Source organism: Selaginella moellendorffii, unplaced genomic scaffold (genome assembly GCF_000143415.4).
Source record: "Selaginella moellendorffii unplaced genomic scaffold, v1.0 SELMOscaffold_134, whole genome shotgun sequence".
Taxonomy (NCBI): domain Eukaryota; kingdom Viridiplantae; phylum Streptophyta; class Lycopodiopsida; order Selaginellales; family Selaginellaceae; genus Selaginella; species Selaginella moellendorffii.
Window position 1 is genome coordinate 232,597 of NW_003314395.1, and position 18,171 is coordinate 250,767.

General features: G+C 48.3%; 5 protein-coding genes, 1 non-coding gene and 1 pseudogene across 13 annotated transcripts in view; 5 read left to right on the plus strand and 2 right to left on the minus strand.

The window, feature by feature from the left end:
• Positions 1-208: 208 nt before the first annotated feature.
• LOC9662124 (regulation of nuclear pre-mRNA domain-containing protein 1A) lies at positions 209-2,412 on the minus strand. Of its 3 annotated transcripts, none has more exons than XM_024666106.1 (8): positions 2,301-2,412; positions 2,089-2,240; positions 1,789-2,036; positions 1,568-1,726; positions 1,357-1,501; positions 1,161-1,303; positions 1,066-1,101; positions 209-1,008 (listed from the first exon to the last, which is right to left on the minus strand). In XM_024666106.1, the coding sequence occupies exons 2-8, from the start codon at positions 2,162-2,164 to the stop codon at positions 313-315; spliced, it is 1,503 nt and encodes a 500-aa protein (XP_024521874.1). In that variant the 5' UTR covers positions 2,165-2,240; positions 2,301-2,412; the 3' UTR covers positions 209-312. The 3 variants fall into 3 exon arrangements, with proteins under 3 accessions (XP_024521874.1, XP_002992425.1, XP_024521875.1); XM_002992379.2 differs by having other exon boundaries at positions 2,089-2,190; positions 2,301-2,402; XM_024666107.1 differs by having other exon boundaries at positions 2,089-2,234; positions 2,301-2,402.
• A 168-nt stretch (positions 2,413-2,580) lies between these two features.
• On the plus strand, positions 2,581-4,929 carry LOC112343111. The gene is made up of 7 exons (XM_024666036.1): positions 2,581-2,951; positions 3,025-3,859; positions 3,913-4,155; positions 4,216-4,326; positions 4,380-4,436; positions 4,487-4,651; positions 4,730-4,929. The coding sequence occupies exons 1-7, from the start codon at positions 2,581-2,583 to the stop codon at positions 4,787-4,789; spliced, it is 1,842 nt and encodes a 613-aa protein (XP_024521804.1). The 3' UTR covers positions 4,790-4,929.
• A 56-nt stretch (positions 4,930-4,985) lies between these two features.
• LOC9662125 lies at positions 4,986-8,538 on the plus strand. Of its 4 annotated transcripts, XM_024666080.1 has the most exons (21): positions 4,986-5,086; positions 5,138-5,186; positions 5,249-5,330; positions 5,407-5,484; positions 5,535-5,653; positions 5,703-5,740; positions 5,786-5,865; positions 5,920-5,987; positions 6,037-6,103; positions 6,155-6,205; positions 6,267-6,355; positions 6,407-6,444; positions 6,494-6,558; positions 6,621-6,688; positions 6,737-7,433; positions 7,482-7,594; positions 7,655-7,720; positions 7,786-7,876; positions 7,962-8,029; positions 8,101-8,138; positions 8,207-8,538. In XM_024666080.1, exons 1-21 carry the CDS (start codon positions 5,043-5,045, stop codon positions 8,421-8,423), a joined length of 2,226 nt encoding a protein of 741 aa, XP_024521848.1. In that variant the 5' UTR covers positions 4,986-5,042; the 3' UTR covers positions 8,424-8,538. The 4 variants fall into 4 exon arrangements, with proteins under 4 accessions (XP_024521848.1, XP_024521846.1, XP_024521847.1 ...); XM_024666078.1 differs by having other exon boundaries at positions 8,101-8,523; XM_024666079.1 differs by having other exon boundaries at positions 4,990-5,086; positions 5,245-5,330; positions 8,101-8,523.
• Positions 8,518-10,897, minus strand: LOC9661570 (annotated as a pseudogene).
• Positions 10,898-11,010: 113 nt separating this feature from the next.
• Positions 11,011-13,596, plus strand: LOC9662126 (F-box/kelch-repeat protein SKIP30). The gene has a single exon (XM_002992339.2). It carries the CDS (start codon positions 11,106-11,108, stop codon positions 12,165-12,167), a length of 1,062 nt encoding a protein of 353 aa, XP_002992385.1. The 5' UTR covers positions 11,011-11,105; the 3' UTR covers positions 12,168-13,596.
• A 1,585-nt stretch (positions 13,597-15,181) lies between these two features.
• Positions 15,182-15,254, plus strand: TRNAA-CGC. The gene has a single exon. It is a non-coding gene; the product is annotated as a tRNA-Ala (tRNA).
• A 1,245-nt stretch (positions 15,255-16,499) lies between these two features.
• Positions 16,500-18,171, plus strand: part of LOC9662127 (protein PGR) — a 2,809-nt gene continuing 1,137 nt past the window's right edge. The window contains exons 1-7 of one of the 3 annotated variants that reach the window (XM_024666108.1): positions 16,500-16,536; positions 16,603-16,745; positions 16,839-16,952; positions 17,035-17,257; positions 17,316-17,564; positions 17,623-17,978; positions 18,048-18,116. In XM_024666108.1, the coding sequence (XP_024521876.1) occupies positions 16,603-16,745; positions 16,839-16,952; positions 17,035-17,257; positions 17,316-17,564; positions 17,623-17,754 (861 nt within the window). In that variant the 5' untranslated portion in view covers positions 16,500-16,536 and the 3' untranslated portion in view covers positions 17,755-17,978; positions 18,048-18,116. Of the gene's footprint in view, positions 16,537-16,602; positions 16,746-16,838; positions 16,953-17,034; positions 17,258-17,315; positions 17,565-17,622; positions 18,117-18,171 lie in introns of all 3 variants that reach the window. The other 2 variants (XM_024666109.1, XM_002992341.2) reach the window with 2 other exon arrangements.

Below are 18,171 nucleotides of genomic sequence, written 5' to 3' on the forward strand. Positions count from 1 at the left end.
CACCTTCTTCTCTTGCCCCACTTGGCTTGGCCGCCTCCCGGGAGCAAACATCAGCGCAATTATTCGCTAACACGTAGTTAAAGAAATAACCCCTTTACAGTTACCCCCCCATCAGACGGCTGTGATTGGCTGGATCCGGCGGCCCAGAAAGTTCCTCCTTATTGTGATAGATATTTATAAATAAACATGCATTTTGATTAAAAAAAACTTGAAGCAGTGAGATATTTTATAAATGCTAGACCACTAACCTTCAAGAGTTTGGTAGTACAAAAATACACATTTTAGTTAACAACACAAACCACAGAAGTTTTTCTAGCGAGGAACTTGAGGCGCTGGAGGATAGAAGTTAATTCCTGGAGGGATTTGAAGCGAGTGATACGACGGCGCTGGAGCACAGACCGGTGGTAGCGGAGGGCCTGGCGGGAGCGGCGGGAGTTGAGGCGGCGGCTGCTGTGGCGGCGGTGGCGGCGGCGGAGGTTGTCCCATCCCTGGATATGGATACGGCATTCTCAAGTTAGCGGTGCTCAAGAACTGTGAGTGCTGTGGCTGGAAACTCGAGTGAAGAACTTGAGCTTGTGGTGGCGGCGGCGCTTGCGAGTGAAGAACTTGAGCTTGCGGTTGCGGCGGTGCTTGCGAGTGGAAAGGTTGAGCTTGCGGAGGTGGCGCTTGCGAAAACGCTGGATGGATAAACTGCTGTGCGAGGCCTTGATTCGTGCTGCCGCCGCCGCCGCCGCTGCTGCTCGAGTCGACGAGCTTGGGCCTCTTGTTGTCCGGCTGGAAGCCGAACTCTTCCGGTGTCAGTGACGAGAAAATTGACGAGAGCATGGCTGCCGAGGACGACGAGGCAGCGAGTTTTGCTGCAACCTCCGCCGCTGTAGGAGTTTCCTTGACTTTCTTGCTTCCGTCGTCTATGGAAGCCATGCTTTGGACGACTGGAGGAAGCGGGCTCGGTGTCACGGATGGGAGAGCTTGTGTTCTCGTCACCGGCTTGGCTGGAGAAGAAAATTCCTGAAAGAACGAAGATTTATGCTTATAGGACAACAAAAGAGAAACCACATTTCTCACCTCTATCTGGCATCTAACGAGCTCCAACTTTCTCTCCTGTGCGAGTAAAAATTTGTATTTGTTACAGGAACAAGCGCAGAAAGAAAGAGTGTTACCTGGTCTTCAAGAGCTTCCCTTAAGTAAGTTACAAGTTTAGACCGACTCCTTTCGATGGTTTCGAGCTGCTCGACCAGCTGCGAGAGATTTCCTCGCTGCTGTTGCAGCTCATCGCGCACAGTGGAATTTTCATTTTCCTGGCCTGCAAAATCATAGCGAAAATGCTATGAGAAACAAAGCACAAGTATTCCTCACCGTGGCTGGCAGCCTCCTTGCCTAACGCTTCTATTCGCCGTTTAATAGAGTTACATTCTTCGATCGTGGCTTCTTCATTAGAGAGACCGTCGTTTACATCCTGGAATGCTTTGGCCACCTTCTCAAGGATGCTACCGTCTAGTTTCTGTCACGTAGAAGCGAAAAACAAAAGCTATGATTTTAGAAGCTGAGCTCGGGAATAGTCTCTTACGATCTTTATAAAACTCGAAGAAGTGGTTGGTTTGTCCTTCCCTTTCTCCTTTTCTTTATCCGGGATCTCGAAGTCCGGAACTGGATTATTTCCCAACAGAGTCTCTTTGAGGCTTTGTGCACGAGAGCCAAAGACTTTTCTTTCCTCCCATATGTTTACCTGCGCAAAAACAATGTAGAAACAACGTTAAAACTCCGGCTCAAAGCAAACTAATGACTTACAAGTCGAGAGACTGCGTTGCGGCCATTCTCGTCTCCATTTGCTTTCACGTCCTTGAGAGCCCCGTTCAACACCTTCCAAAACTCCGACACAAACTCCGATCCTTTCCTCCGGCTGTTCTGTATGATGTCGTTCGCGAGATACAGAAACGAGACGCGCTTCTCTTTCGGTGCCGAGAAAAACTCCTTCTCCCAGGTCTTGGCGATCTGCTTTGCTCGCTTGCGATGATAGATGCACCAGTGTGACAGAGCTGCAAACGAAAACCCGCGTAAAGCGAACGAATTTCATGGAAACGAACTTACTTTCAATACTTTGCTGCGAAGCGTTTAGCTTGATAAGCTTCTCGGACAGGACTTCCACTGAAAACGCTCCAGTCATCCCTTCGTTTCACGACGCTAGCTCCTCTAGAAACGAGAAATCCCCGCTCTAAGTCACTCGATTTCCACCACTATCACTACGGAGAAAAATCTAGTAAACCAAGCAGCGAGATTTCTTGAGCGAGGGACGCGCTTACCTGTATGCTGCTATAGAGAATCCCTCCATTCCCAGAATGCGCGCCATAGCCACCACAACGAGCGCTCCATCGCGCAAGAACAAGGGTTTTGCAAATGCCCACACTGAGTAAGACGGCATATTCCGTGAACAGGTAGAGGCCCTTGCTTAAGATTAAGCACTTGATAATTATTCGCATCAACAGTTCCTATGTTCGAGAATATGCGCTCGCGTATCCTTCCTTCGGTTGCTAATCCTGGGGAGTGAAGCTGCTCATCACATTTATTAGGGATGAATCGCTTATGCGGTGGCTTTTGGCGATCGTACTCTCCCTTCGTACCAGCACTCTTCTTGAGCTCCCACGATCGGTAAAGAGGGATTCTCCAAATCTTGCTCGCAGGAGTGCCAGCGGCATCGCGGCGGGCGATATTATGGATCTCCCGGCGTCGCCAAGCAAGGATTGCGGCAGCAAGAAGCACGTCGTCGAGGTTTTCGAGCCCGGATCCTTCGAGCCGTCGGAGCATTTCTATCCGCGGGTCCTCAACGCGCAGATTCATCCCCTGGTGCGGTCTTTCATGGCCCTGGGCAACGATCGCATCAAGAAACGCTACTGCCATCTCCATCCGGAGGCAAACCATGACGCCGTGGCCAGGGCCTTGAGCTTCTCGACCAGGTAGCGTTTCTTTGTTGTCAATGTAGCTTCTCTAGAGAGACTCTTGCGATCGTCTTAAAGAATTCTTTCCCAGATTCTTCCAGTGGGGAGGGGCGGATTTGTTTTCCACGACTACCGAGCACGGGCAGAAGCGTTTCGTGGTCGTCGAGACGAACTCGTGTCCATCCGGCCAGAAAGCCATGCCGCTAGCCAACGAAGAACTCGAGTTTGCTGGCTACCGCACGCTGCTCGAGAAATCTCTCATGCCATACATTCGCGCTGGGAGCTACAATGGTCACCAGCTTCCAGAGGGCAGGCTCGCGGTTTTATACGACAAGAACAGGATGGAGTCGTCCGGCTATGCTGCTACGCTAGCCGAGCTCGCGGGCGAGCCAGTTTTCCTGGTTCCATGCTACGAGGACGATCCCGATCCTTTGATGAAGTGCCGCGAAGATGGTATTATCATGATCAACACCGCCAAGCTTTTGTGGAGGTCTCACGAAGAAAACGGCAGTGGTGGTGGTGATAAGAGCTTGTTCGTTCCAGAGCCCGTGTGGGAGCCTGTCCGAGCGGCACTGAGATATGTGACACAACGTCCATGGAGCAGAATTCCACCACTCACGCGGACTCTCGTCTTTAATCCAATCCTCGCGTGCTTGGCTGGTGGAAGGAACAAGATGCTGGCTGCCAAAGCTTATGATCTCCACAATGCCGAGATAGCTGCGAGTGGCCTGAGCATCCTGACTCCGGATACTATATGGGACGTTTCCAAGACCGAGATCCCGCTTTGGGTCCGGAGGATGGGAGGACTCGCCGTCGTGAAAATTCCTTACGCGAATGCCGGTATTGGCGTCTGGACTATCACTCACGAAGGTGAGCTTCAGGAGTTTATGGGAATGGACCATCGCTACGATCGCTTCATTGTCCAGGTAAGAGCTTTCAATTGCGAAAACTTGAATTCACCGGTGTTATATGTTCGCAGGCTTTGATCGGCAATCACGGTTGGAGCAGCTTAAATCATGGTGGACGTCTCTATCATGTCGGAACAATTCCAAATCTCAAAGGGAACATTTATGCCGCTGATCTCCGGCTCATGGTTGGCTCATCCCCGGAAGGCTTTTTCCCTGTGGCGATTTATGCTCGACGGGCACGGCTCCCTCTGTCCGAGAAGCTGGAACGAGGAATGAACTCGTGGGACATGCTCGGGACGAATTTGTCCGTCAAGGTACTTCTTTTTTAATGAAAAAGCTGACGACGACCGAAACTTCTCTACTTTTTTTATAAGAATCCTGACGGGACCTGGGGAACTGAAACGGAGCGACTGCTTCTGATGGACAGCAGAGATTTTAATCGTGTCGGGATCGGGCTAGATGACTTGATAGAGGCTTACATGCAGGCAAGGAAGATTTAATCTTTGTTTTCTAAAGAGTGTTTCTTTGTCTTTGCTAGACTGTGCTAGCAGTGACCGCCATCGATGGCCTGGCTTGCAAGCTTATAACATCAGAGGTAACGAATTCATAGTTTCTCCCCGCGCTTATCTGACGCAAAACTTACAGGGAAATTTTGGCTTGAAGCTGTTCCAGTCCTTAAACCCGGATCCCAAGCTCTTGGCGGAGATGTATCCAACAGAGCTCAAGCCGCCCTTGGCCACGAGTACTATGGAGCAGCAAAGCGCCGAGTGTAAAGAAAATCGAGAAGACGAAGAACAACCTCTGCGATTGGTACGCATAAGAATCGAGCCATGAATTTTTTTCTCTTTTTTCGTTGTTCTTCCATCGTTGATGATGTGTGATTTTCAGGTGGCAAGACAAAAGCCTCTTCCAGCGCTTGCAGTCTTTGGACACTTACAAAGAGTATAGATAGAACTACTATGATGAAAAATCACTACATAGTTACGTCTAATGGAGAGCTCCAAGTTCTTTTGACGCTTTCTCTAAGAACCATCGGCATTATAGCCTGGACACTTGTAAATAATTGGAGTAAAACACTTTCCATTTTCTTACCAGGTTGCTCGAGTATTTACTTTACTGCCTTTTTGTGAGTGGCACGTTCGTAAGTAGTGCTTAGGGTTCTTCGACGAGAGCGCGAGGAGCCGCATCGGCGGCACGGGAGATGATATCAGCTTGCGCTTGCGATTTTGCATCGTCAGTGACCAGGTGAGCTTGGCGCTGCTAGAAGTCCCACGAATTTCCAGTGATTTCGTGCAGGATCGTGCGAGGGAGTATTTCGATCCGCGCTTTGTCTTCGGTAGCAAGAGTATGCCTTCTCGATCGGGTTTTTACCTTCTCTGATTCATCCATATTGCAATGACAAGGAAGGATATGAATCGTGAAGTGGATCTAAGAGCTGCATTGGGTGTGGTACGCGCCGAGAAGAGAATGAGAAGGACACAAAATGCAGGTATTTCTTTCGTGACTTTCTCGGAGATTTTCCAAAGCGATTTGTTTATCAGATTGAAGCATAGAGATATTTGCAGTGCCGACTGGACAAACGATGAAGCACCATGGAATGCAGCTTTGGAGGCCCAAAGTCACAGCTCAATGTGTATCTTCCGGTAAGTTGGCACAGTTTCGGTCATCTGATATTCGCTTTGATTTGTTTAAGATGCTGGAACTTTGGAACCAAATGTTGTTACCAGCACGGGATCCTTGGACCAACTTACAGCCGTTTTTGAAGATGTCACGAGCAACAAACCAGAGAACAAGTTCTCGGCTTCTGTAGAGGTATGAGCCAAGAACTGAATGTTTTTTCTCAAGTAGATGACTCTTACAGGTGAATCAAGCGGTTATTCAGTCAATCAAAGCAAAAAGGTACTACGCTATTCGAAAAATGCCTTGAACATCCGTGAATATCAGAAACAAAATGAAGCGAAAAATTGAAGCGGAATCCAATACCTCGTTGACATTTTCGAAGCAAAAATCAGGATTCTACATAGGTCAGTATGACTCCCTTGGTAACTTTTTATTCTTTTTAAACTTCTCAATTTTAGTTGTTGAGGGTCTGTCGGACGAAGCCGTGCAGCAAGCTACAAGGCTTTTACAACCGGTGATAGACAAGGTATTAGTACCTTTCGAGTTCATTTTTGTGTCTCATGGAAAACTGTCAGAAAGACACCAAAGCTGAGTCAGTTACGGAAAAGTCTGCTAGCAGTAGGAGCTCTTCTCTGAACCCAGGTAAATGCCTTTGTTATTTATTATTTTTAATTTGGAAATGGATTGTTCTAGCTTCGACAAAACGATTAGCGAGTGGGAGTTTGCAATGGATGCCGAAAGCAGGCAATTTCTTTCTCTCTGTTTTTTTTCCTAAAAGCTGATTGTGCGCATTATGTGCTAACAGTGAGAACCATGCACACCGTAGCAGATGAATGTAAAGATGTCAGTGATGTCGAACAGAACGACAGCGAAATGGTCTCTGGCTCTATACAGGTATACTGCATTTCATCTGCTCTTCCGGTGTTGATGCTACTACTTTTACAGGTTGACAAGAAGCTGCTACGTCTAGTTAAAGGACACAAGTGAGTTCATTGTGCAGTTGCGTAAGCTGATCTTATTGTTACTCCGCAGGAATGAAGTCAAACAACGGATTGAAAAAGACACAAACACAACCATACGCTTCGGAAACCCTGTCGGTATGCTTATTCGTTATCTGTAAGATATTTTCACGCTAGCGCCTGATGAGCTTTTGTTTTAGTTGTGGAGGGATCTTCCGAGGATTCGGTAAATAAAGCGCTAGAGGAGATACAAAGAATAGTTGAGGAAGTAAGTGTAAGTCGATATTCTTGTTCATCTGCTAACACATTTTTGCAGGGTGTGAACGACGCGAAATTTCAGTACTCTCATTTCCTTTCTCTGCCACTTAGCGTCCATCCTTCTCTGGTCCAAAAACTGGAGGCCTTTCAGGAATCCGTACTAGTATCGCTGGGAATTCCTCTCGTTGATGAAGAACAAACAGCAGCAGCTGATGCAGAGGAAACACCAGAACAGGAGGCGCCAGAAGAGGAAGCAGCAGCTGCAGCAGCAGAAACTGTGACTTCCGGAGTGGAGGAACATGTGGATGATACTCGCTCGGTCGAAGCACCAGTAGAGGACGCGTTTCGTCAGTCTGTCCTCGGTTCGTTGGGTATACAGCCAAATGAAGGAGATGAAACTGATGCCGCTACTCAAGGAACTGTACTTTCGGAGATACAAGTCGAGGAAGAACCAGCAGCCACGGAAACCGTAGGCGAGGAAGAAACAGAATCAGGAAGTCAGTTGCACGTAGAAGGTGAAACACTGGCCACTGAAACCGAGGAAACTGTTGCTGAAGAGGTAACGGAAACAGATAACACCGCCGCATCAGAAACCCTGGAAACCGTAGCTGCTGATGAGGATACGGAACGGGAACAGCAAAATGCTGTTGCTGAAGTGCGGGTGGAAATGGAAACAACCGCAGATTTGCCTGAAGAGAAAGCGGAAGGAACCGAGCCACTGCAAGACGTGCCTCTAACGCTAAAAAAGAAGAAAGGTCTGTGATTGTTTTTCCTCTCTCAGCTAACCGTAGCCGGTTTCATAGATTCTGGAGTCGAGAAATCAATCTTTATCAAGCCTACGAGATTTCACTTGACGGTTTTAATGCTGAAGCTCTGGAATGAAGAGCGCGTGGAGAAAGCCCGTGGCGTTTTGGAGGTAATCAAGTTCATGCACGTAAATTCTCGGGGTTTTCTTAACTCGTTTCTTCTCTCCCAGAAATGCTTGCCAGATGTAGCTGCAACTTTGGACAAAAGACCGGTCTCGGTGTCCTTGAAGGGATTGGTATGGAATATCGTCCTTGTTTTGCTTTGGAATATCGACTTTGATTTTTGCAAAAACAATTGCAGGAGATCATGAGGGGAAGTCCCAAAAACACGCGTGTGCTGTTTGCAAAGGTGGCGGACGCTGATGGTGGAAGTCGACTTTCAAAAGCTTGCCGTATCCTTTCTTTTTTGCCTTTTCTTCACTTTAGATCGTATCTAACAGCTCTTAGCTCCATTTCCTTAGCATCTCATCACCACAGAGGTCATGATTGACGCTTTCGTTGAAGCCGGCCTAGTGCTTGGAAAAGATGGCGAGCAAGAACTAAAGGTAGATTAAAAATTGCTCGCTTTTTCGCTTTGCAATTGTTTCTAACGAAGTATCTCTCTTTTCTCTGACAGTTGCACGCGACAGTTATGAACACAAGCCACAGAAGGAGGTACTGTCAGTCATGTTCTTTTTCCTTTCTTTTTGTGATTGTGGGTGTTGACTCTGTGCTGCTCGCAGCAAAAGTCGATACAGGAACAAGGGATTCGATGCCACGGATATCCTCGCGAAGTTTGGAGAAGAGACCTGGGGCGACTACCAAATCATGGAGGCACACCTCTCGGAGCGTTTCAAGTATGATGAGAATGGTTACTACCACCGCTGTGGCTCTATACCCTTCCCTGGAAGCACTGTTGAGACGGGCGTATCGCAAGGAACAAGCCAACACGATACTTAGTGAGGCAGAGCAAAAGAAGAATGCAAATTTTTTTCTACCTGGGAGATTGATTGTATGTGATTGTTTTGCTCCATAATATATCTGCCGTGGCTTTGAATTAGCAAGCTTATTACGATATCATCAGCGTTGTTTTCTCTTCGTTGGCATCGTTATTATTGTTCTCGCCACCTGATGCTGGTTCTTCCTGTGAAAAGAATTCCACTGTGTCATTAAATGAGAAAGAACACATTTGCTTCACCTTTGGTTGCTGCAAGAGAGCTCGGCTTTGCTCGAAGTATTGATTTGGATGGTTGATGCCATCGCTAGAACACCCGTGCACGGCTTCGAAAACTTCGGCACAGGCCAGCTGCCAAGGACGGGAAAAGTTAGCAGCTGAGCTTTAAAGCCTTTGTCCCCGGAACGAACCTGGTAATGCTGGCTTCGGGTCTTTTCAAGCGCGGAAGATACTTGCCTGGAATTTAATCCCAGACCACCTAAAGAAGCACGCAATTTGTCCTCGCTGCGTGTCACTAGCAACGAATGAATGGGAGCGTCTTTTTGAAACTGGACAGACCACACCTGAAGTGGCGATAGGGACATCCGTGATGATCTCCAACGCCAGGAGTTGACATGATCAGTTTCACACATGAATAAGGTGTATAGTCCTGCACGAGGAGCCACATGTAAGTATTGTTTCCACAAACCTTAAAGAAACTTACCGTTCGCTTTCCTTCTTTTCCATAGTTGTGACGGACGTTATACGCGTACTCTTTGTCGAACTTTTCAACACCCACCTAATAAATTACTCCCGTTAGATACTCGAAACTTTTCAAGTTTTTGCGCACCTTTCGAGAAAACTCGGCTCTCCAGAATGCCAAGGCATCTTCCAGCTTTAGACCGATCCCCTGCACCGTAGAAACTTTAGTATAAAGAAGCAAACGAAAGACAAGCATCTCACCTTTAAGAAGAGTCCAAGTTGCTGCCGGCCGCCGTGCCTCAAATGATGGTCATCACGCAGCTGAAACAACGAAGATAAAGCCGTTAACTGATTGCTAGATAGGCCAAACCTGAAAGAATAAACTTCGCATGCACAGTGGAAATGAAGCCTTTGCCAGTTGATCAAGATCTTGCAAAGCGATCTCATTCGATGATTTTGGCTGCGAACGAACGTAAATTGAGCTGCCTTTACAAACATCAATACCTGAGTATAGTCAGGTCCTAGATATCGTGTACTCAAAGCCTCAACCATCTAAAAAATGCCATGTTGCGTGAAGTCAACCATAAAAAACACTCTGAACTTTACCGGTGCCAGTCGATCTTTCTCTTCTCCAGCAATGAAAGAAATCCACTTTCTGCGTTCAGGCAGATTAAATCAGTAGTGTGTTGTAGATATCGATGCTTACCGGTTAGTTAGAACGAGAGCTTTGGACAAGCGAGACCGAAATTGGCCAACAACCAAAAAGCTTAGCTGCAACAAATAAAAGTAATTAAATGCCTTTTGTCAGGAATCTTACTTGCTCTCTGGGAACAAAAGCTTCACCACGTCGAAGATAAACCTTACGGCCGCTTACAAGCTCTGGCACGTCTTCAAACGGAACTTTGTAGTACATTTTAGCTGCACGTAAATGTACAGTATAAAAGATTAGAAAGTGACCGCATATACAATCGAAGGCTTACAGTTCGAAACCTGATTTGTCGAACGCGCCACACTCTCTAAATTTTCCTTCACCGCCTGCAAGACCAAGGGAGTTACTTGGGGCGCCCTTGAAATGAATACCTCAATTTCAGCACTGGTCATTGCTTTGTAAGGCAGATTGCAATCGTCCATAAGTTTTTGCTGCAAACGAACACGAGAACTTGAAAACAAAAAGAGAAGGAAATGAAACTTCCAGACCTGTGCAGCCGGCATTTCACATCGGAAACGATGACGAAACAAAACAGACTCGATTCCAAGGAACCACCGGCGCAGATCCTCGCTGAAGACACGAGAGTTAAACAATCTGGATATCCAAAACAAAGAAAAACGAAAAAAATGCCATACGTGCGACAATAAGCTAGGCGCAAGATGAAATGCGAAATCACGTCCTTCTTGCTGGAATCGCTCCCCATATGTTTCCTCCAGAGATCGCTCACCTGGCAAAATCAAAATTTGGAACGCATTACAACGGCCCCATTCTCACATCTCACAGACACGCACCAGCGGATCCATCTCCTCCATCTTCTTCCCCCTCGACCGCGCTTCCTCGATTTCTTTCAGCACTGAGCCGGCAACGAAACGTTCCAGCAGCCGAGATTTTCATGAAATTTGATCAAAACAACAAACCTCGCAGCCGATCCAGCGCGTACTCCTCAAAATCTTCCAGCGAGATCTCCTCATCGGGCGCCGCCTCGTAGAAGCTGAGCTTGCCAGCGCCGGCGCCTCCACCACGGCTATCCTCGCCTCCATCCTCTGCCCTACCACCGGCCCCAATGCTCCTAAACGCCATAGCCGAAACACAAAAAAATGGCGGGAAATTAACCCCATCGAATATCCTAGCACAAGTGCTACGTACAGCAAAAGCACATTTATCAGGATATTCGTTAGGGTTCTTGAGCGCGAGGCGCGCGAGCGAGGGAGAGAGCTAGCGAGAGCTGGATTTTCCCATTCTTAGATGGTCCGGAGGCGGCGGCGGTGCGGCGCGGCATTGGTAGTGATCCCAGCGAATGGCGAGCTTGATCGAGGGGCTCCCGGATGCGATTGCAATGCAGTGCCTGGCGCGGGCGCCGCTAGGGATGCACAGGGCAATGCGGGCGGTGTGCCGGTCGTGGCGCGCGGCGCTGCGCAACGGCGGCGGCGGCAGTGGTGGCGCCGAGCTCTTCCGGGTAAGGTCCGCGGCGGGGCTGCGCGAGGAGTGGCTCTTCGTCACATCCTTCGAGCCCGACCGCGTGTGGGAGGCCTACGATCCATCCGGCGGCCACTGGCACACGCTGCCACTCTTCCCCTCCTCCATTGCGCGCCTCTCCAACTTCGGCACCGCCGCGCTCCACCGCCAGCTCTTCGTCGTCGGCGGCGGCAGCGACGAGGTGGATCACGCCACCGGCGAGCGCGACCGCCCCTTCGCCAGCGCCGCCGTGTGGTGCTTCGACGCGCTCCAGGGGCGATGGGAGGCGCGATCGCCCATGCTCACGCCCAGGTCCCAGTTCGCCTGCGCGGCGGTGGCGGGCAAGATCATCGTGGCGGGGGGATTCGGCTGCTCGCGCCGCCCGCTCGCCTCGGCGGAGATCTACGATCCGGAGGCCGACCGCTGGGACGCCATCGCGGACGTGGGCGAGGTCCACAACGCGGCGTGCTCGGGGCTTGTTCTTGGCGGCGCCATGGCGCTGCTGTACAAGGGCCACTCGCTCGTCCAGCTCTACGATCCGGCGCTGGATTCGTGGACGCTGCATGGGTCGCAGTGGCGGGAGTTCCCGGGGAGATTGGCGGTGGTGGGCGATGAGGTTTGCGGGGTGGCGAGCTCCTACTTGATCCGGGGCTTGAACGAGCCGCAGCTATGGCGGCACTGGGCCGAGTACTTCCACAGGATAGGGTTTGGGGTGGCGGGGATTGGAAACGACTTGTACGTGGTTGGGGGGATCTTGGGGCCGCAGCAGGAGAGCATGAGGATTCACGTATTGAAGGAGGTGGATATCTGGAGCGTGGAGGGTGGCGAATTCGAGAAGAAGGGGACGACGAGCATGACTTGGTGCTCCGGGACGGTGTTGGGCTGCGCGGTTGTGAGCCTGTGATCGGTCGATCGATCGGTCTCTTGATTCTTCGTCTCTGGGCTTTGGAGAGATTGATTGATCGTGTAGTAGCATAGCAGCAAAACTCGATCTTTCATATCCAGAGCTCCACTTGGATCTTAAAGGTAAACAATGGGAGAGGTTCTCAAAAACCCTAAAAGCATTCTTACTCCATATCTTAAAGGTAAACAATGTGAGATCCTCAAGAACCCTAAACGCAGAGGAATATGCCCCGTCCAGGCAAGTGGGGACAAGATATATCCACGTTGTCCTCACACCGAGAGGGATTTTGCCTCTCGAAAGCGTTGTTACTTTTTAATCGTTGCGCTCTGCCACAACAACAACAACAACAACAAAACTTTATTCTCATTTTCCTTCTCCTCTTTTGGGGCTCTCTCTCCTCTCTCTCTCTCTCTCTCTCATCGTTGCGCCATTGCCATATCACCACGTCGGAGAGCGATGGTAAGTCTCTTCTAACTTCTCCTTCTTCCCCGTGTCCATCCATCCACACTCTTTCCCTTTCTTCTCTCCTCTTTAATTTTCTTCTCTCCTCGCGCATCCATTGCCGCGGGCGCCGCTGGTAGGGAGGAGGCGCCGCTAGTGTCACCAATCTTTTAGTCATGCTGATGTCGCCCACGCTAGTCCTCGCCAGGTCTCCCCTGTTCTTCCTCCCCCGCCCGCTACTAGCTCCAATCTCCATCTCCATCGTCGCGCTTCTCCTCGGGGGAGGAGCGCGTCCGTGCTGGGCCACGATTCCTTGCAGCCCCACCGTCCAGTGCCCCCAGAACTGCTGCTGTGGAGTGAATGGCTACTGCGGGACCGGGGATGGATACTGTGGCGCCGGGAATTGCCTGAGCCAGTGCCCCAAGAGCCCATCTCCGCCCAATCCTCCGCCGCAAGCACAAGCGCCGCCGGTGCCCCCCTCCTCCTCCGCCAATTACCCGCCGCCGACGTCGTGGGGATCCTCCGGGGCTAACCGCTACGCTCCTCCGCCTCCGCAGTACTTCTACGCTGGCGGCTCCGGCTCCAACATTGCCGATCTAGAGTACCACGACATCCATCACCACCACTACTACGTCGACAATGTGTGGAGAATTGTGGGGATCGCGTGTGGCATCGCGGCGCTGGTGCTCATCGCCGCGTTCCTCATCGTCTTGCTGGCCAGATCTGCCAAGCGTCGCAAGAATGCGTGTGATTGCGATGGCGATCACTGATCATGGTAATCCGGTGGGGGGATAGATCTACATCGGATCGCCCATCTGGACGCGCTTGCGAGGAATCGTCCTTGACCATTCTCTTCTTCGGGGGGAATTCTAGCGAAATTTTAGAGCTCTAGTTTTTCGGGGGAGGGCCATTGTCCTAATAATGTTCTGACTCTAGCTCTAGTGGTACCATTGTTTTTGGTAACAATCTGATCTCATGGGGTGGGTAACAACAGTAAAAATTGTAAGAAAAAAAAATGGAAAATTTTGCTTTTGCTTCGCGAAGCTCAGCTTCTGTGTAACGTACGCAGGAAATTTCTCAGGCAAGAACAGGGGGTCAATACCTGCATTCAATTAAACAGCAGGGAGTGAAACATTTTGGATTTTCTATTTTTATTTTAGTTATATGTGGCTGTTTTGTTTTTTGTTTTTTTTAATATTCTGTTGAAATCAACGTCAAACGCACGTGAAAGAACAGCGTCCAAACCATACCATGCTAACACAGGTTGGTCCACTCACGGCAAGATCAATCAACTCGGGATTAGAACCTACTTAAGCGCTTACTACTTGCCATCCCAAACACTCTGCTGCAATCAAGTCTTCCAGAACCGAACATGCTTTTGCGAAAAGTTGTCGGCAACTAATACACAGCTTTAGGCCTGTATCCATTTTTATTTTTTTTTCCAAAACCAGAGAAAAGTAAAAAAAAAATATTAAAAAAGAAAAACATATCACTGGCTGGAACCTCTGAAGCACTGGAGAAAAAAAGGGTCACTTACCTCCATCAGTGCACCAGACAGACACCTACTTGATCGTCACTCTCTTTCAGTACAAAGCAACATTGTTATTCTAGCATCCAATTCTAATTCCGCGACTAAAGTATTTTCAGCTGCTTTTATCACAAACAAAACCGTTGCTTCCAGAACAGTATTATGGAGATAAATCTCAATCCAAGGACAAGAAACAAATGCAAAATTGTCACTCCAAAAGCAACGGATATGTCAAGCATGAGGTGGAATCGACACCGAGGACCGCAAGGTATGCCAATCCAGGCTCGACGAGATGATTAGGAGTTAAGCGCATAGAGACAGGCTCCAAGACAAGGTTCGTGTTGCAACTCCAGTCGCTTTCCTTGGCTGCTGCCGCAACGTCCTTTTTGCTCTCTCCTCTTTTGCTTTCAGCAAAGGCATCTTGGATACAGCTCACGAGTGCTGCGTCGTCCGGTCCAATCTCAAGTGCATGATCGTTTCTTCCATCCTCTTGACACTCTATTGAACTCGTCAAGGCGAGAAAATCGAGTTTACATTTCTGAATACTTAAAGAAACCAGAAATGCAACAATTATATGAATGAATGATTGAATTCACCTTGTTGAATGATTCATCTGATGCTATAGCCATTATTAGATTCGTACTGAAGTAAATTTTCTTGTTCTAAAACTTGTTTCATAAGTACAGCTATAGTATCAGATTGTAAATCAAACCAGCAAATCGAAAGTTCACATGTGATTGAAGAGTGTTTCCAGTAGCAAGGTGTTGAGGAGCTGTCTCTTTCCCATATTGGGCACAGTGGTGGGACCAATTCTCAGCAGCAACAAGCTTGAAGAACTTGTCAGCTCGCAAGCGTAGATCTCATATCTCGATCACTGTGAAAACCAGCAAGGACTTACCCGTCATGACAAGAAAGATGCAACTAGATTGAAAACCAGAGCTAATCTCTTTCTCTTGCTGGAATAAATGGATTGTCTTGTTAGATGTCGCGGCCTTTCTTATACCGTGGTGGCCCAGTCGTTGATAATGCAGATAAGTTTTGCTCAGGGGGTGTAGCTCAGATGGTAGAGCGATCGCTTCGCATGCGATAGGTAAGGGGATCGATGCCCCTCACCTCCATTGTTTTGTGTTACCACGTTCAGTAAGTTCTGTGATCCATCGAGTACTTTTTCTATACCAAAACTTTGATCCCAGAACTTTTGTCTCTCGCATTTCGAGGTGGCGTCTCCATCTCTGCCTCCAGATTGGGGGTAATGCATGGCATGAGCTCCCCATATGGTGCTGGCACTCGCTTTTGAGAGTCGAGCTTCTTGAGCTCACCCATCTAAAAAAAGCCAAACTTCCACGATCAGAACATGAAACTTTGGTTCAGCAAACTTCTGAATCACCATCGTAACTAGAGCGTCTGATAGTAAATATCGACCATTCCAAGTGCTCTAGGGAATTCACAGTCATTTCTATAATTCACAGTCAGTCATACTGTGCCTTTTCCCGTCGGAACGTTTCCAAACTTTGTGTTAATGCCTTCCCTCTAGCCAGGCATTTTAGTTAACCTCCCTGAATCTTTCAAAGGCCGAAAGAAAAAAGAAAGGTAAATACCTTTCCGATGTTCGTGAATGTCGACGACGGAATAAAATGCGTGGTGTATGAGCACGATTGCAACGGTCGTGGGAGAAGACTCTAGCCTTTGTGCGCACAGCTGCATCCATAGCCGTTGAAAAGCAACATCATATCTAAACTAAATTTCATAGTAGTAATGAAGAAAGATGCGAAGTGCTAGTCTACACTAGATAGAAAACCATATTTTGCTGGAATAAATGGATTGATATGTGGTGGACGTGCTTTCACATACATGCTGATTACTTTTGCTGAGGGGGTGTAGCTCAGATGGTAGAGCGATTGCTTCGCATGCGATAGGTAAGGGGATTGATGCCCCTCACCTCCATTTTTTTGGTCATGGTTGAAAAGGTAAAATCGGAAAATGCCGGATCAAAAGCATTTCTCCTCTCTATTATCTTCACTTAAATTTGGAAGTGGAGGAGAGGGGCATCGATCCCCTTACCTATCGCATGCAAAGCGATCGCTCTACCATCTGAGCTCAAAATTACAAGAAATTTGAGTCCACTCTTTTAAGGTCCAACGAATTTGTTCAATGGCATCGACCACGAAGATCTCCCACAAAGATCTGCAAGCTACTTTTGGATTTTAATCAAATCCCAGCTCTCATCCAGTTCATAATGTTAGAATCGAGGATCATGTTTCTTGCAGTACGATGGTCCTACCATTCATTCGAGAAAATCAAAGATGAGGAATAAGGAATATTTGACTATTCTTAATAATTAGAATTTGTTAACGATGGTTAAGATTTAGGGCTTGCGAGGAGCAAGCCATCGCAGGAAATGTAAGCGCCTATCACTGTTTCCGATCGATCGCGAGCGAAATCTCTCCTCTTCTAACTCTGCTGCAGATGGAGGCGATGCTGAAAATCGTCCTGGCGATGCTTGTGGCGGCTCTCGTCGCCGCGCGGGGACTTGTGAAGAAATCCCTCTCGCCATCGGGAGCTGTGGCGGGTTTCGTGGTGCTATCGCTGTCCATGGCCTCGGGAATCCGGTAGAAATCTTGTCCTGGTTGTGTGGGAATTCTTTTCTGTGCTTCTTTGTTCTTGGACTGTTGTGTGTTGAAATTCTTTTTTTGCTTTTCAAGGTTTGGAGCTCTCGTCCTGGCGTTTTACTTGAGTTCCTCGTTCCTCACGAAGTATAAGTCCGATGAAAAACGAGGCGTGGACGACGATTTCAAGGAGGGTGGCCAACGAGACTGGTAAGTTTGTAGATTTTGCCCAAGGTTTTCCTACTTTGTGAGTTTGTTCTTGTAGAGAGTGTTGAATAAATTCTTTTCGTAGGCTCCAGGTTCTTGCCAACAGTGCGGGTGGAACTTTGCTATCGCTCGCTGTGGTATATTATACTGGCTGGGAAGACAAGTGTATGGATTCCAAGGGGGATGCTCTTGTCACTGGCCTTCTCGGAGGAATTCTCGGCTACTATGCTTGCTGCGCGGGAGATACTTGGTCGTCCGAGGTTGGAGTCCTTAGCAAAAGCCAACCACGCTTGATCACGACAATGCAGGCAAGCAAAGGAAAAACTTCGAGAGTGAATTCCTTGAAACTTTATCTTTGTCTTTCAGGTGGTGCCTCGAGGTACCAACGGTGGAGTTACACTGCTGGGAACTGCTGCTGCTGCTGTTGGAGGAGCTTTCATCGGTCTGGTTTACGTTCTAACAGGGATGCTCACGACTCCATGTCGAGGAAGCACGATGCTTCGCCAGTGGGAGGCTTTGCCGCTTGGATGCCTCGCAGGATTCATTGGTAGCTTAATGGATTCGCTGCTTGGAGCAACCGTCCAGTTCTCTGGAATGTGCAAAGTGAGAAAGAAGGCAAGTTTCTTGAAAGCTTTTGCTAGTTCTCTTGTTTACAATCTCTGCCGTGGAACAGGTTGTGGGAAAACCAGGGCCGACTGTAAAACGAATTACTGGAGAGGATTTTCTGAGCAATAACGGTGTGAATTTCGCCTCCGCGTTGCTTACTTCTTTGGTAACTGCTGCGATTAGCCTGCTCGTCTTCTAAGAAGTCGGCTGGGCTTTCGGTGGCTAAATAACAAGATAACCTTTTAACAAACTCTCGAGAGAAGAGAGAAGAAGAGAAGGTTGACGTGTCTGACATGAATCTCTCCAGCACGGCAATCCAAGCGACAGGTACTTTATATTTTTTTTATATGCTTCACTTTAAACGTTTCTCGAGGACTAATATACCAAAATTCTACTGTGGAGGGGAGCTCTTCCACTGCAGACGTATCCTTGAGAGTCCCTTGTGAATTCCTTCTCTTTCAAAAAACTTTCCTTCTCATCCGTCTAGAGCAGACAACAAGACAGTTGAGATGATGAAAGCCGGTAAGATATTTACAATTTGGCTGATGATGATCAATAAAGGTACATAACTTCGCCTTGTGTTGTACTAGATTTTTACTTCTCAGTACTAAAATGA

Bases quoted from the DNA above. Each gene is read 5' to 3' on its own strand.
- LOC9662126 (XM_002992339.2), top strand. From the start codon at position 11,106: ATGGCGAGCTTGATCGAGGGGCTCCCGGATGCGATTGCAATGCAGTGC.
- LOC112343111 (XM_024666036.1), top strand. From the start codon at position 2,581: ATGCGGTGGCTTTTGGCGATCGTACTCTCCCTTCGTACCAGCACTCTT. The intron at 3,860-3,912 runs GTAAGAGCTTTC...ATATGTTCGCAG, and splicing joins ACGATCGCTTCATTGTCCAG to GCTTTGATCGGCAATCACGG. The intron at 4,156-4,215 runs GTACTTCTTTTT...TTTTTTTATAAG, and splicing joins GGACGAATTTGTCCGTCAAG to AATCCTGACGGGACCTGGGG.
- LOC9662124 (XM_024666106.1), bottom strand. From the start codon at position 2,164: ATGACTGGAGCGTTTTCAGTGGAAGTCCTGTCCGAGAAGCTTATCAAG. The intron at 1,727-1,788 runs GTAAGTCATTAG...GTTTTTGCGCAG, and splicing joins GCAACGCAGTCTCTCGACTT to GTAAACATATGGGAGGAAAG. The intron at 1,502-1,567 runs GTAAGAGACTAT...TCTACGTGACAG, and splicing joins CTTCGAGTTTTATAAAGATC to AAACTAGACGGTAGCATCCT.
- LOC9662125 (XM_024666078.1), top strand. From the start codon at position 5,043: ATGATATCAGCTTGCGCTTGCGATTTTGCATCGTCAGTGACCAG. The intron at 6,104-6,154 runs GTAAATGCCTTT...GGATTGTTCTAG, and splicing joins GAGCTCTTCTCTGAACCCAG to CTTCGACAAAACGATTAGCG. The intron at 6,356-6,406 runs GTATACTGCATT...CTACTTTTACAG, and splicing joins TGGTCTCTGGCTCTATACAG to GTTGACAAGAAGCTGCTACG.